Raw genomic sequence first — 16,970 nt, forward strand, 5'->3', positions numbered from 1 at the left:
AATATGTGTTTCACTGCTGTTTGGAGAATAAAGACTTATTCCTATCCAACAAAAATAGGCAAGTGAATGATGAGGAGCAAAGACCCAAAAAAAGAATGTAAGTATTGCTCCATGGTCAAAATCGTAATCGTTTTCTAGTTTCCAAGATAACACCAAGATAGAGCAGGCAAAAACTACCATAGAATCTCTGTAGGAGTCTATCAACACGTTTATTTTCATAAGGTTAGGCACCTTCACCCACGTTCAGACACATAAAAAAAGGACCACTGCTCGTATGTTTTGCTTTTTAAGTCATTTCTTACAGAATCACCTGTTGGAAAGTGAATTATTCTCAGAAACTTCTTGAAAGAACAGTAGGTTAGAACCCATTCTTTCTTCACTTTGAATCTTTCAAATCCATTTTAAGGCTTAGAGACACTAAAAGAGGGTAACACTGTAGGAATGAAATCCTGGCCCTCTTTTAGTGCCTGTAGCAAAACGCATTCCATGAGCTTCTGCGGAGGCAGGATTCCTTTTGTGTGCATACCTCTAAATCACGGGGGACACGTGCTCGCAGTTTCAGTGACCAGGCAAATGGATAATGCTCAAGTACAAACCCACATTATGTTCTGGCTACAGTATTTATTGGCTGGTGAAGACTGTGCCATGTAGTTAGACGAGACGGAGACACAGCTTTATCAAATTTTGTGTGTATCTTTTTTGTTTAAACAGATAACATTGTCTTTTGCTGAATTTAGGGGAGGGAAAGCACTGAGGAATATGAGGTCATTGAGTGTTCACGCAAAGGCAGAAGAAACTATGTACTGCTCATCTGGTTTTGTATACTAAAGGTTACTTCATTTTGAAGTTTTAACCTTTGATTCGGTAAATTTTCAGCAGTTCTAAGAATATCTGCTAAAAATAAATCAGCAAAGAGAAAATTCAAATGTGCATACTCTTTTTACTGCATCTCCCTCTGATATCTTAAAAATACATCTATTGGCTCATATTAGGCTTGCTTTCTCTTAATTTTTGATACTTTGTCATTTATGAGCGGTGCTAGAATTGTAACCGTAAAGAAAGCTTTTTGATGAACAAAGAAGTGAAGATCCCAACTTGGGAAATGTTTAAACATTTGAAGACAGGACATGTACAATGTAAGAGAACAAGATTTTAGAAAGACATCTCTCTTTGTAAGAAGATGGAATTGCACATTCCTTTCTGCATGAATGTGTTACATCCCCTCCCCCATTTTCTCTTCTAAAAAACCCTAAGCTGTGTTGCAAATTATTATCCGCTGGCGCGAGGCCTGGACCCCTTACAAGTTGGAAACCATTTTATATGCTGTAGATTCTTTTCAGCTTTAAAGCCCTGTGCTGGCTTGTGAACAATGATGACATCAACTCTTGAAATCCAACTCTAGCTCTATTCCCTGCTCTGTAAGGCTTGTAAAGCCAGTAGCATCCGTCTGTTGTTTCCAAATTGGATATATTTGAACTGACATTTCTGATGAATGAGCTGACATTATAGTTTGTTGAATATTGGTTTTTCATTGGATTCCTTAAATGTGAGTTGATAATTTTAAGAAGTAGGTTTTGTAATAGGTAATAAAACATATTGCAATAAGGTCATTTGAACAATATGTAACATTTGTATATAAATATATAAAAATCTGAAATTGAAATGAAAATTTGAATTTCCTTATCAATGAAAACTTACAGTGTTGTTTTGTAATAGTGATGTCAAGATAATTTTCCATAAGCTAATGTTGGCTGGTTTGAATTAGCCCCTAGTATCATAGCAGTGATATCTGATTGTATCAAAACCAGGATTCACTCAGGACCTTGCAGAATCTCACTGTTTGTGTATAGTGTTACATGTATTTAATATTTATCTCACTAATATGAGATAACTGATATTATGATATAATAAGACTGACTTATTCAGCTGGATTCCACTCTAATTACTCTATATACTATTCAAGTGTAAGCTGGTATATGCTGCACAAAGGCATTTCTGAGCTCATATCTCTCTTGTAATTGTGTAGATGACAGGTATGTGTTTAAGAAAGGGTTGGAAGGTAATAAATTCAGTTAATAATAAGACAGGAAGGCTTTTTATGTTTGATGTTGTAGTTCAAAGTTTTAGGTCTTCTAAGAGAAAATCTAGGAGACTGTGGTTAACAAAACCTCACAACTGTGCTGAGTCTCTGTGATCCTTACAAGAGGTTAAGAGCAAACTTAATGTGGTGTATAAATGTGATGCTTTTCTATAGCAGTTTTCCCTACAGTGTGCTAGAAACTGTTCATGAGTTAATTATTACAGAAGCCTCATAAGGTAGATAGGTATTGTGAATTCTGTTTTACATGGTGGGTCAAGGGCAAGAAAAGTGGTTTTATAAGGACTGAAATGGGAAACAAAGCTTGGTAACTCTCGGAGCATAGAAAGCTATGACTGGACATATTTGTGGACCTGCTATAAAAAGAAAGGATTTTGGATTTTTTTATTTTTTTTTTTAAAGATACTGGATTTTGGCGGGGGAAAGGATTAGAGCATTTTTGGAAGATTACTGCTGTATGCTTTTTAAAGTGAGCATAACCAAATTTATTCACCCATTTCCCTGCTGTTAAGAGAATTCTGATTAATGAAAATTTTCTACCAATGCTTTAATATATCAAGAAATAATTGGTAAGAGAACACCCACTAAGGAATAGCGTTGCTGCTACAGTTCTGCATTGATTCTTCTTACCCTTGAGGGGTATTCTGTAAATTGTTTCTGCTCTTAAAAGAAATTAGGCCCGTCGAAGCCCATAAATGAAGTAAAAATGGGGTGGGTTTTGGCAGAGACCTGCAGTTCCCATCATTTGGAGTTGTGGGGTTTAAGACGTTAAAAAACCTGTCCATTAATGTTGTTGTGTCTTATGGAGGAACTCAGCAGAAAGGTGGAACAGCACGTGTGCACAGCCACATTTTTGTTTATGCTTTCCTCTGAATAAGTACCATATAATTTTATTTTTCTTTTGGACTGGAGGGAGGAGCAACTCCTGTAACCTTATGATTTTTAATAGGAAATAATCCAAGTTTTGATCACTTTGAGTAGCTTTTGTAAGGTTTAATTGGATGAGCTGATCACAGCCTAGAAAATAAGGTACATTTAATCAACAGCGAAGGCCAAAACCAAGTATAAAAAGAAAGAACTTATAAAAGAAACATTACAATTAATTCTGAGCTATGGAAGATGACAAGGCCACGCGTTTTTCTGCATTTCAGAGGATGTTCTCAGTAGACCATCAGTTGTCATTGCATACACCATACTGTGCTTTTCAGTGATGGTTATTGTGTGAATAACCAGGTCAGCCAGTTGTTTAAATAAAGTTGAGAGAAAAATACCGCAGAAAAATGAGAGTGAGAAACAGCTATATTCTTTAAACATATTTTCTCTATTATTCTTACTTACTTTTCAAAATACTGGAGGCAGCTCATGAAAATCTTTTCCTTCTTAGGTCATCGTTTCTTTATTCTTTTATAAAGATTCATAGTATTTTTTGTTGTTTATCTTCAGCAATATATTGTGATTTCAAGAAGAGATGATAAAAATAGGAGGAAGGGAATGAATAATAGGAGAGATGGGCTATTGGAAACAAAGATACTGTGTTTGTTTAAATATCCCCATTCCTAACTGTGGGACAGACACAGCAAAATGGGAGACAATATTCTCGCCATTTAACTTAGTAAAGTTTAGTGTCTGAATCCGTATTTAAACTGCCAGATATCTCAGATATTGCACGTCAGTGGCTGAAAACCCCTAATTGAACCCCTAATTCAAAATTTCTCTGTTCCCGGCAAATCTTAACAGAATTAGTGTGAGATGCGTTAAGGTACCTCCTTGTAGACTCGTATGCCTCATCAGGCAACCAACTTTGAGGCTTTCAGATGATGTTTTTTCAGTTCTCCATGTCTGTAGGATGTAAGCTTTTTGCATACAGAATTTAGCATCGCGGAAGAGTGGTGCAGGTTCAGACTCATAGATTCTAACCAGGTTCAGATTACCTTAGAGAAACAAGACCTAATCATATTTTTTTCCGGCCTGCAACACCCACTCTGGGTTTGCATGTTGCATTGCACAGTGATAGTTAAATACTGTAGCAGGGGACAGACAAATCATAAATACAGGAATAACTTATTTTATTTATTTCCTTGGTTACTTTTATTTGAAATGTGGAAAGCAGAGTCTGATGAGCGCTTGCCACTGTAGGTGTTACGGCCCTAGAACAACCAAATGATCAGTTCATGCCTAACTTTGTTAATGAAAATAGTCTTACGGACTTCTTATATGATTATTCTTAATTATATGCTTAATTATATACTTTTAAGCATAAATCTATGACGGAGCCAAGACTGAAGTATACAGTACCCTGCAGGATATTGCTTAAAAACCCCTAAACTTATAAGTCATCTAGGGTGAACAAGAAGTTATGCGTTTCCTTGATACTGCTCGTGAACAGGAGTATAGATGCAATATTGTATATCTGTTGAGATAGTGCAAAAATACGGAGCTTCAACATAGCATCTCCACATGGGTGGAGAGACAGCAAAAGGAGGAAGGCTATGTGACCCCAGAGAACTGGACCTCTTGAATACCAGACTACTTTTTACTTTAATGGTGTAACTGGTTTATATCTCTAAAAAAGTATGGTTTGGAATATGATCTGGATTCCCTTGAGATGTTTTAAGATTTATCTGATTCTAGTTGTTTGATTTTAATTTTTATTAAATATTATATGAAATTATATAAAATATTAGCTATAACCCTCACTAAAATGAAATTCAACACAAGTTTTTAGGATTTTTTTGACAAAAACTGAGAAAAAGACAAAAACATCAATGAAGAGGAGACCCTTCACTTTTTTGTTGTTTGGAAATTAAAAGAAAAAAGACTTTGCCAAGTTAACGTATGTGTCATTTTCAACATTTCAGCATGAGTTGGAGCCAAAGAACATATACAGTTTGAGGGTTGCTGTAGATGTAGTGTGTGCTGGAAAACGTAAATCCTGAAACATAAGAAGTCCTAATGTTTTGTGCAGACCTCCTCCTTTGTTCTCATCTCTCTGACTGCATTCCTGGTTCACGTTTCACTGGTCTTTTTGTTTCCGTGCTTCCTTTTGAACCATTTGTCATTGGCTATCTCCGTTTTTTCAGTTGCTTAAATGCTGTCTTGCGGATTGCTTGCAGTTGATCCTGTACATTGACTCTGTATTTTCACGTGATGAAAGACTTCACCCTTTCCCTTCTTTGGCAGATACTCGAGCGCTTAAAATTTCTGTTGGAAGAACCTCTTTGGCCTGAACCCAGCTGAGTTACCATCCTGACTTTTTCCCATCCCAGCATTGTTGAGAAATATCACTTTCTTGCATCCTCCCCACAAAACCATTGTGCACAGGAAATAGGCAGTTGATCCTCATTTCCTTCCTTCAGTTTCAAGCTGTTTAAGAGGGCTTATGAGTCAGCATCTCGTTTAGTTGTATATCATCATCTACGTACTCATCTCTAGCCCTTTGTGTTTTCATTATCGTTTCCCTCCAGCATCGGCTGATTGCATGTCTCTGCAGGATCTCACCCAGAAACTGTAAACCTAGGGAGCACTAATTGGCATCAGAATGTCCTGGCTAACCCAGCCTTGCTTCATACCATACCCAGGCATTTCTCTGATTTTAGCCACTTCTTGTCTCAGCAGCTGTGTCATCTTCCTGGGTGACCCACAATAAATGTAACGTATTTAAAGTATTCTGCCTTTGTAAGGACTTCCCTTTTGAAATCCATCAGAAGCATAAATCAAGGGCATATTACACAGACTGAAAAAAGGGGCAAAGCTTAACGTGCTCCTTGATTTCTCCACTTTCGCAGCACTGCCAGTACCTCAATGAAAAGGCACTTTGGCTTGCATCGTCACTGCCGGCGAGAACAGCAGTGCTGCATTCCCACAGTGGGAGCACACTGCGCTCCTAACACCCTTCTGTGACATTATTTCAGACTGACTCAGGGGGGACAGATGTCTCCTGCTAAATCATCAACACAAATGTCTCAAGCATCTGCGTTTTCCTTTGGAGACTTAGAATTTCAGTCTTCAACAGGCCCGATCCTGCTTAAAATGGTGAATACTTTCCTTTGATCTGCTTGGTAAGCAGATCCCACAAGGCACACTTACAGTTCATTCACCCTTGTTTTGAAGGCCCTGGGATAATGACTAATACAGTCAGTCAGCCCCAAGATATTAATCCTTGTCCTCCCTAAGTTACTGCACGCTAATCCTTCGGGTACTACCTTACAAGTGGTGTTCACCAGACTTCCCTTGACTTTGTTTGATGACATTCAGCACATTCCTGGCAACTTTGCTTTCCTCCCGTGACTCTTGGCTTTCTACACCTTTTCCAGGGCCACCGCTCACTCCGTTTAGGTTTAAAGTTCAAAAACAACATGTCTGGCAGCTGTTTCCTTTGTCTGGTACCTTTCTCATTACAATAAAGACTGGCTTCTGAAAATAGTTTTTCTCCATGTAACATCCCATCCTGCTCATACTTGCCATTAGCGAGGCTCTGCAACCGTTCTGTTAGCTATGTCTCATGTTTCCAGTCTCCTCCTCAGCCTCTAACATTTTCCCCTCTTTTACAGAGGAAATTACTTATGCTCTTCTGTTGATTTTCTCCATAATACTTTTATACGTCTGCCTATCTGTATTAATCTGTTTCTTTGCATGTGTAATGGTCTTGATTATATTTCTCCCATATTGGCGTGTCTGGATCTTCTTTATAACACTGTGGAGGCCAGAGGTGGACTAATTTTATGTATTTTAACTGCAAGAGTTGGTACAAGAGTTGGTTCCTCCTGTATTCTGGCTATTTGCTTTCACAACTCATGAGCACTTAACACTAGTTTCAACAGGAGCCTCTCTGCTCTCATGGTATTTGGTAACAGACGGTGGAAATCCCAGTCATTCTTACAGCTCACTGGGACAGGCCCACCTTTTATAGGTTGTCCTCATGCTGTTCAAGCTGGTCAAGTAATGTTTATTTAAGCTAGCTAAGGATCTGCACTCTCATATATGGGAATGAAATCACAGGCCCTGTACAACTCCATTTAGGAGGAGGCATGGGATCCTATCTGCTGGCCAGCAGAGGTTGCTCAGAGCACATTAGTTGAGTGTTCTGCACTCTACAGCCCTTTATGTCTTATAAGTCAAGTCCAGGGTTTTTTAATCTTTTGTGGGATTTGCTCCAACATCCTGTTTCTCCCCTCATGCCAGGTATTTGCTCTGATGCCTCACCTCTCTGGAACAATGATGGTGTCGACGAGGGAAGCAGGAGATGGGGGATTGTCCCAGGAATCTGTCCCTGGGGTGGGCAAGATTGCAGTCCATGCTGCATTTGGAAATTGCAAAGCTCTCCTTGAATTCATTTCCCATCATTGTGGACTATATATATCGTTATGCATGCCCACAGATGGAAAAAAAATAATACGCCCCTACAATCTAGGAGGAAAGGAAGAAATAGATCATAATTGTTTTCCCTCTTTAAATACCCTTGAGGTCATCAGAGTGCTGATGAAGGCATCAGTGTGGTGTTGAGTTTGGAAAGGAATATAGAAAGTTAAGAAATATTTTGGAAAGTTCCAAAGGAAGCCATGCTTCAGGTTTGGATTCAGACCCAAATGTCTTCAAATTTCATTCATAATAAGGTCTTTACGTGGGCTGCAGTAATGGTCTTGATTATATTTCTCCCATGTTGGCATGTCTGGATCTTTTTTGTGTGATCTGAAGTTTGCTGTGTAACACTGTGAAGGCCTGAGGTGGACTAGTTTTATGTATTTTAACTGCAAATCCTCATCTATCCACTTGCTTTAAAATAAAAATAAATACCATGTTATGATAAGAGGAGGGGGAGAGGTAAGAACACAGCCTGCATTTCCCCTGGATTGAGGGTGGGAAATGTTGCTGGTTTTGTCAAGCGTCCTTACTTCCTTACCCACCCTTAGGTCAGAATTGATGTTTCACTTCCTTTGGGAGTAGGAAAGTACAGAGAAAAGTGACACAGGTGTAACTCCTCGTGAGGTGACAGGATTTGACGAAACCAAGTAGCTCAAGTTGATCCTGTGCAATGGCTTTAGGGAGGGCAGCTATTGCACTCTTTTAATGCTGCCGTTGTGCAGAGTACTGTCCCTTCCAAAGTGTGGTCTTGATGTGTAATGATACCTGAATATCAACCAAACATGCAGCATGAGTTTTTCTTTTGGAAGTCTCACATATTTGGCATTGAGATGGGATTTAGTCCTTAGAGAATCCATAACTTTTTTCTTTATAATCAGGAGAATAGTTTAATTAAAGGACAAATAGAACTTCTCAGGCTTGCGTGTGTGGGGTGGTGACATTATAAAAACATGAGAAACCCTAATACAGTTTCAGTATTACTGAGACATTAGCAACAGACTGTTTTGTCTTTGTGGTTTGGAATTGGAATTTATCCAGCTGTTGCCGGAAGGCTACATTTAATTTGTACTGTGTTTGCATAAATAGCTTATTTGTAAAAATCGCATTTTACTTGAACAATTCTAAATGATGCATTTATCATAGGAAGAAAAATGATCTATTGTTCTCTTTAAATAAAATGGTACTGCCCTTCCAAAGTATCCAATCAATAAAAACATGAAAAATCACAGCATACTTATGTGTTGCTTATCTCGTCCCCAGAATCAGCTCTCATATGCTCATATCCTCTGGGTTTGTAAAATTCAAAAGATTCTTTGAATTACTTTCTTAATTATGATGTTGGCATTATAATTACTTGCTAAATAAGATTCTTTAACAATGATGTCCTTGTTATCAAAGCAGTTGCATTTCTTTGCCTGGTATGAATAGCTGCATGCTCTGAACGGGGCAGCAGCAGTTGTGGGAGCGTGACTCTGGCTGAGGGAGGAATCGATCGCTCAGAGAAGATTGTTTAGAGCACTATACAAAATCTCTTTTATCCCCACGTCTACCCCACAGGCAAACGAAGATTAAGGAAAATATAGGACCTCTACCTATAAGGACTCAAACGGCAGAAGGCAATTTCCACTCCATTTTGAATCTTAAAAATGTTTGTGGGAGGAAAAAATGTTTGGGTTTTTTTGGCCCTTAAACCCCTTTTAGCACATTTTCACATTCTGTGTGCTTTAAGATCAAATGTAGAATAGTAGAGAGAGATGATTGGAGAATACTTTTTAATCATACCATCGTTTATCTTTTATTCTTTTAAAAGTTATGGTTAATCAAGAGTAATACAGTATTTCTGAGTTCTGCTTGAAGGATTCCATGTCTCTGTAGTAAGTGTGAAACCAACACAGAGGTGTAATGACTGCTGCTAACTCCAGCCAGGAGTTGTATAATTTCTTAGGAAGAATGCATATTTTGCCATTTCTCATCAGAAATGGTTGCTAGATATATATTTGAATCTGTGTGGCTCAACTCTCCGCCATTGTTCTTGTATTAGAACATTCTCCATTTCTTTGGCACACCACCACACATAGCGCATCCAAACTGAGTCCAGCAAGGGTCCTGAGAATATTGCATATTACATATGGATAGATCATATTGTTCCCTGCCACATATGCCTTTCCTTCATTATTTTTCAGTGCCTCCTCTCCCTCTCCTCTCCCTCTCCTCTCCTCTCCCTCTCCTCTCCTCTCCTCTCCTCTCCTCTCCTCTCCTCTCCTCTCCTCTCCTCTCCTCTCCCTCTCCCTCTCCCTCTCCCTCTCCCTCTCCCTCTCCTCTCCCTCTCCCTCTCCCTCTCCCTCTCCTCCTCTCCTCTCCTCTCCTCTCCTCTCCTCTCCTCTCCTCTCCTCTCCTCTCCTCTCCTCTCCTCTCCTCTCCTCTCCTCTCCTCTCCTCTCCTCTCCTCTCCTCTCCTCTCCTCTCCTCTCCTCTCCTCTCCTCTCCTCTCCTCTCCTCTCCTCTCCTCTCCCTCTCCCTCTCCTCTCCCTCTCCCTCTCCTCTCCTCTCCCTCTCCCTCTCCCTCTCCCTCTCCCTCTCCCTCTCCCTCTCCCTCTCCCTCTCCCTCTCCCTCTCCCTCTCCCTCTCCTCTCCTCAGTATACTTTCAGTATGCATAGGTTATTCTCTTTTAATTTCTGTTGTTCTCCATTTTCTTTTCCTGTTAACAATTATCTCTCCCCCTTCCCTTCTTTTCTCTCTTTGATCCACAGGTTTTGCAGTGCATGTTGGTCTCCCTTCATTCAGAACTTGACATTCAAAGGTACTTGATGAAAATTGAATCCTCTCAGAGAGTTAGTACTGTACTTTCTTTTTTCTGCACTCTGCTGTGGATTGAGTTTGTTACCCTATAACTATGTGTGTCTTGTTTCACAACTAGCATTCTCAAATAAATAGGGATCTGCATGCTTTTTCCCTCTGTATTTCACAGCAGCGAAGTGTCATTCATATAGATTAATTGCATATGGGAGTGTGATGCATGTGCATCCTTTGACAATTTTTAATTCTGACTTTTCCTTTAATGGCGTGATAGACATGAAGTCCACACTCTTGTCTTAGATGCTTTGAAATCCACCAAAATTCATTGGGAGATCCTAGACAAATAAGTGATCCCTATCAGCTGTCCCAATTCTAATTTTATTTATGTATTTACACCTACTTGGAACTGGTTTAAGGGGTAAAAGTTTTGCTGCGAAGTTAAGGACAGCTCTGTGGGCACAGGAGTAAATATTTTTGTATTTGACATGCAAAAAAGCTTAGTTCTGCAACTTGCAAAATGATCTTATATGTACACTGTGCACCTCTGAAGTCACCTGTATCTCACCATTCCTCTTGTTGAGCTCCTCTTCCATTTCTGTATGGCTTATAACACCGTATAGAAAGGATGTCCACTAGAATTACTTTTTTTTTTCTTCCCACCTGGGCAGTGCATGTGCCTTTTAGTTACCTACATAAAAGGTGCCTCTGCTTGGTTTCTACTGCAGTCAAAAGCGCAATCACAAAAGCACCAAGATAACGCCTGCTGCAAGCAAGGGCTGAGGCTTTGGAGCATGCAGAGCGCACAGCAGCTTATTTGCACCTGATTTCCCGACTCGTTTTGTTTCCACTTACAGGATTTAAGTAGGCCAATAAACATGCCGACCACAGGGAAGGGTGGGAGAGGCAGAGGTGTGGAGAGCAGGAAGGCTTCTCCCTCTGCCATGGAAATGGCCTCAAGGGAGGGAAAAAGAAGCGAAAGGGCAAGATGACAAGTTGGAAGAGAGGAGCAGGAGAAGCTCTTCTCTCCTACAGCATTTCTCTTGCAGCAGCCCCCTAACTCTCCCCAGGTGCCAGAGCAGCAAGCTCTGATAAGCGCTTCATCACACGTTTACTTCCATGAGTAGAGGCTAAAAATAAGTCTCCGGCGTGGGTGTGCTGCTGCCGGAGGCCGCTCTGTCTCCCGCTTGCTTTTCCCGGGTGTTTCCCCTTGCTGGGGGCTGGCAGTGCCCACCGGCCCGGCCCCACAGAGGCCAGCTCACACCCTGCCCCAGAGACCTCGCTCCCACTCGCTCACCAGCCTTCATGTTGATGGCTCTTTTTTCGGTTATTTTTAAAATAGCACGTTAATGAAGAACTCCTTCTTAGCTTGTAGAAACACAGAAAAACAGGTTTTTCCAGGACCGCCCCATCGCGTTCCTTTGCTTTGGGAAACAAACACCATGAAAACAGACCCTCCTCCTGTTTTCCTTAGGGACTTGTGTGGGAGAACAGGGATGGGTAGATAACAATTTTCTTGAATCAGAACACACTATCCCCTAGGTACATTTAGGTATCTGGTATATATTCCTTCCTCCCCCCCCGTTTTTGCATGTGGTTTTAAGCATGTAAAGATCTTTCCCCTTTAATCAGCATAATGACAGTTTTTGTTTAAATCATCCCTTTTAATCTGCAGAGTTCTCATGACGGTTTTGGGGATTGTGTAGGTAGGAGTTACCTCACCCGCTGCTGATGAAATGCAGCCATCTCCCGGATGGAACAAGGGGTCATGCTGGCTCATGAATACTTCACAGTAGGGTTTTTAGGAGGGAAAAGAGAAATAGCTTCCAACTGAAACTGCCATAAGATTTTAACTAAGACAAATGTTGGTGTCCAGGCTGGAATTTATGGATAACTTATTTAAACAAAGTAATAATAAACTGAAGCCATGATGCAAGAATATGACAGAGGCTGCGAAAGAACAAATTTTGCTGTGAGCAAAATTGATGGAGCCATAGAAGCCTTTGTGGGGAAGAATAGTGAGGTGATCAGTCACTTTTTAAATTTGGCTATCACATATAAATAAATGCTTCATGTCACAAAGCATTAGAATAAATCAGAGTGTTATACGATTTTTAAAATGAAGGACTTCTTTCACTCAGTGAGAGTTTTGCTTATTACCAATGGGCTACTATTAGTTTTGTCTGTAATTTTACTTCAGTTTCTACCCTAAAATCTCAGGCTGGCATTTGTAGAAAGAGAAAACCTTGGATTTGGACAGAAGTATTTTTACACTTTAACGTGGATGGCCTGGGTTTTTCTGATATTTCATGTATTCCAAAGAGATGCCACAGCATGTTGCATATTTCAGTCTGAACTTGTCTGGACCAATTAAGCTGCTCTTAGACGGGCTGCTGAGTTCCTTAGGGCAACATTTTCAAATGCAAGTTCCTCCAATTAAACATCTGAATAAGAGGTCTGGCAGCGTAAGTGCTGAGCACCTACAGCTTTTATTGCTTCTAATGAATATCTTTACTGTAAACACACAGCTTTCCTGAAGAACAGTCTTCAATTTATCTAGGCGCTTAGAGTTAGGAACCAAAATTTGAAAATGCTCCTTCTTGTCAGTCATTTATAACAAAGTTTCATGAAAACCTTTCTCTGATAACTCTGGGGATCACCCTGCTGAAGAGCGAGCCATAGTCCTGGGAAGGGCAAGCAGGCGTTGGCAGCCTGCGGATGTCCTGCTTGGTGATTCACAGCACTCAGGACTAAAAGAAATGGGTTTGGCGGCTTGCCATAGCAGGGAGCACGCAGCTGGCCACCAACAGGAGCTAGGGAAGGCTCCTGGGAAAATGTGCAGATTTTTAGGATGATTTGAATATCATTCCAACCTAAAAATATGGCAGATAAATTCTGACACATCATTAGATGTGGTTTTTTCCACTAGGTGAAAGAAACTGGGGTCAGCATCAGCGAACACAAAGAGTGGTGATAAAGATCCTGTCATAAGCAGAGAGGAGTTTAACCTTCAGATAAATTCATAGAAATGAGTGAAATAACCACTCGGCATGGCATCCTGAACCTGCCGTAGCAATGGGCTCTGGGAACGTGTAGCTGGGACTGATCATTACCAGGTTTTAATGCAGCACCTTCCTGTGGCAGCTGGTGCCTTTGGCTGAGTTACCTTCCCCTCTTTCTTGTTCATGCTCGGAGGGAAGGGGAACGCTTTCTTTTACTTTACTTGGGAAAATTTTTCTGTGTCTGTTTCCTCCCTTCCTCAGAGCGTGAAAAGATCTGCACCGGGGCTGTACCTTAGGTACACTGAATTCATTGCTTTGCTTAATTACCGTGACCCGGGGAGGGCTCTGTGATTTGTGCTGTGTTTGCTTTCCTCCTGCGGTGAGTACGGGTGAACTCAGGCTTTCCCCTGGACCGCCGGCTGGCAGCCGAGGGGGAGACCGGGCAGCATCCAACGCAGGACATGCCTCAAAGTCGGGGAGGCTGCAGGCAAGTGGGGTACCTTGGTTCAGTGCTAGGGACGGTGGGCAGCCACGGCTCAGGTGCTGTGTCTCTCCTTATCAAGGAGGAAAGACTTCTGGGTGTTCATACTATAGAAATTAATATTGCCACCAACCGGAGAGTTCTCATGAGCAAGGACCGGCTTTGTAGCTCGTTGCCATTGATTCAACTGAAAACAGTGAAACGTTTGTGTTCGAAATACAGAAATAAGAGCCAGAGACATCTGCTAACCCATGAGCAGACACTGAGGAGTAGTAGAAATAACTCCTACAGAGTCTGCATGTTGTCGAGTGGGCAGTTGCTCCCCTGCTCTCTTCAGCTCCCGAGAGCACGGATGCTGGCGTGCGCCTGCTCCTGGCATGGTACCGGCTTCAGCTGGTGGTGTCTGAAAGGAACATACCATAGATTTTTACATCTCACGATGGTGAAATAACACACAGAGAAAAGCGAGCTTGTCATGAAAGATGGTTTTATGTTGCATTCAGCTGCTGAATCACCTCCCCGCCCCCAGTTCCCCCAGTGAGAGAGAGTATCCTAATGCATCCATTGCACAGATGTAATATGAACTTTAGTTTATATAGACGTGTATAAGCATTTAACTTCTCTGAGAAAGTGCTATGGAAAACATTGTTACAATAAATGCTTAAAAATAAGAACATGTGGGTAGTATTCACTTTCTCTCCAACAGCAATATGTCACTAATAACATGTCCAGACAAGTAAAACCTTGCAGTTGTGATAATATGGGACCCCAAAGCCTCTGTATCTTTGTAAAAAGCAGATCCTTCATTCAGACAACCTTAATTTGGACAATTTGACACAAATGTGATGAAGAAATATTATTGTTGTGGTAATAAGAGCTCAAGTGCTGTAGCAATATTTCAGAGTTAATAAATTCATCATACATTAAACACAGCCTGTTTATATGCATATTTGCAGTCTGTCACACATCCGGTAGCCATCTTCCACACAAGTCACAGGAAAAATGGTTTACTTGAAGGTCAAGAAAAGTGGGTTTCCATTTTTCTTTTCTTTTTTCTTCTTTATTTGAAATGTCAAGAGGACACTCAAATGGGTTTTTTGCCTATGCTAAGTGTGTTCTTTAGAGCACTTGATTGGAAAGAGTTATTTTACTAGTGCTGTATTATTTTTTGATGTCTTTGTTTACCATTTGTACACTGCCAGGAATGCTAGCAACTTCGAAGATGTGTATGATAAGATTCTTCTCCTGAAGAGATAAGTTTCTGTCAAGATAAAGGCTAAGGAAGTTCCTGGAGACAGAAAATGAAAAGTGTGAATTGATCAAGAGATTAAATTAAATTCCTCTTCAGGTCATGGGATTTTTTTTCTTAGTTCTTCTTTTGTCTGTGAAAATGTGTGAAACATTTACAGGAGAGATTTTTAAAAAGGAAAAGAAGGAAAAAAAGGTTTCATTTATGTAAATTAATATGGAAAATAAATGGAAATGAGCATGGAAGGATGTTAGGAAGAGCAGAGCCATAAAACTGGGTAGAACAAAAGGGTGACGGCATTAGTGGGGACAAACATGAGCAGAGGAGCAGGAACAGCGGCTTGTGTGGCACTTGAAGAGAGAGAGGCATCTCTGGTGCCCCGTGACTGCTCGCTGCATTGGCATCTCAGCAGTATTTCACTTCTCCTTATTCAAGTACCTTCCAGTTTCACTGCTCATTATTTGAAATTTTGTTGCATTTCAGGGGCCCTGTACTTTTTTCCAAGTCAGTGAAAGAATTACAGCAGATATATTAAAAGTGCATACTTTGGACAAGCTGTAACAGACAGGCATCAGTCGTGAGGCATGACTACCCACAGTTTTAATTCTTGATCAAATCCCAAGAGCCATTAGAAGATGCTGGATCTTCTGTAACTGCTACCTCCGCGTATTATACTTAAATATAAACCCTGAAAAGGTTGCAGGGATGTATATCCTTGTATACTAAGAAAATTAAATAAAATAGTAATCTCAATGCACTATCTAATAATATGTAAGTTTTCAGCAGAGTTGTTCATCCTTATTTAGGCCTTTCCTTTCTGCTGAGCCTCTTACCCAGAACTAGTGTGGGCAAGATCTTTTATCAGAGAAGTCCTCAAGGAGGTTAAGCTCAATTCATCTGGCTGAAAAATCAAGCATATTGCACCACGAAACATGCGGGGGGATGTCTCCTAACATAAAACTGGTGAGGGGAAGACCATGGCTGACTGAGAAAATTGTAAGGGAACTAGTATTGGCATAGGGAGAGAGAGACCCGCTGCCTGGTTCTGAACCTTCTTCTGTTTTCTGGCATTTGTCCCAGAGGTGTGGCTAGGAAAGCGCTGGTATTTCCCTGGTTTTGTGTGCATGTGTGGAGTATCTGTTTACAAATGTCTTGATTTTGGATCGTGCTACTCCTCAGTGGGCATGTCTCAAGTTTTCTTCTCTGTTAGGCATTATGGTTTTTGCCCTTTGCTAGCAGACATATTAAAAAGGCAGCCACCCAGGCACAGTGGTGTCCTGTTCATTGCTTTCACTGGATTTATGCAGCATGCAGTTACAGCAGCATCCTGACTCTAGTACCAGCTGTCTCCACAGCAGCTCTAGTTGGGTTCTGATGGGTCTTGGAACATGAGCTGTATGGTGAATATTTATTTTGTAAATGCTTATACTGCGTGCTAGTTCCTGAAAAGTGAGTATTTAAAGGGACACTTCCTGAAATACTATTTTAAGTTTTTGAATAATTTTAAAATATGTTAGTGAACATTCTGTATGGTATGATTTATTAAGCATTTCTTCGACATCTATCTTACTTATTTCATTTAATCTTGAAATCAACGCGCTGAAAAATTATTACAGGCATTGGATAATGCTGAAGGTTTCTGCCTGGCTTTCTTCATCTATCTTTACAAGTCCTTGTAGTTTGTTGCTCCATAAATGTTACTTGTCATCTCCCCACTTCATGGTCTGGTTTTCCTAAGAAGTGCTGCCTAGGAGTCACTTGATTATTAAGTAGCATCAAGCCTAGTCCTCATTGACAATAATAAGAATGCTTTCCTATTAAATATGCACTCATATCTCTCAGTTACCTGAATAACCACCGTTGTTGCTGTGTTTGAGGATTCTTTCATGTTTAAAATTCTGAATTACTCCTGAATTACAGTGTTTACACACGTTGAGCATGACATAGCTTGAAACCTTTTATAAAGGGTATCTGTATACATGGTGG

At 40.5% G+C, this 16,970-nt stretch overlaps 1 protein-coding gene across 21 annotated transcripts in view; it reads left to right on the forward strand.

The window, feature by feature from the left end:
• KIAA1217 (KIAA1217 ortholog) overlaps nt 1-16,970 on the forward strand; it is a 356,360-nt gene that overhangs the window by 236,373 nt on the left and 103,017 nt on the right. For 10 of the 21 annotated variants that reach the window (XM_054190034.1, XM_054190041.1, XM_054190045.1 and 7 more), the window contains one exon: nt 10,210-10,290. The exons of 9 other annotated variants lie outside the window; for them this stretch is intronic. In XM_054190034.1, the coding sequence (XP_054046009.1) occupies nt 10,210-10,290 (81 nt within the window). The remainder of the gene's footprint in view (nt 1-10,209; nt 10,291-16,970) is intronic. 2 more of the 21 variants (XM_054190048.1, XM_054190050.1) reach the window with 1 other exon arrangement.

The sequence above is a fragment of the Rissa tridactyla genome, chromosome 2 (assembly GCF_028500815.1).
Source record: "Rissa tridactyla isolate bRisTri1 chromosome 2, bRisTri1.patW.cur.20221130, whole genome shotgun sequence".
In the NCBI taxonomy this organism is placed as follows: Eukaryota; Metazoa; Chordata; class Aves; order Charadriiformes; family Laridae; genus Rissa; species Rissa tridactyla.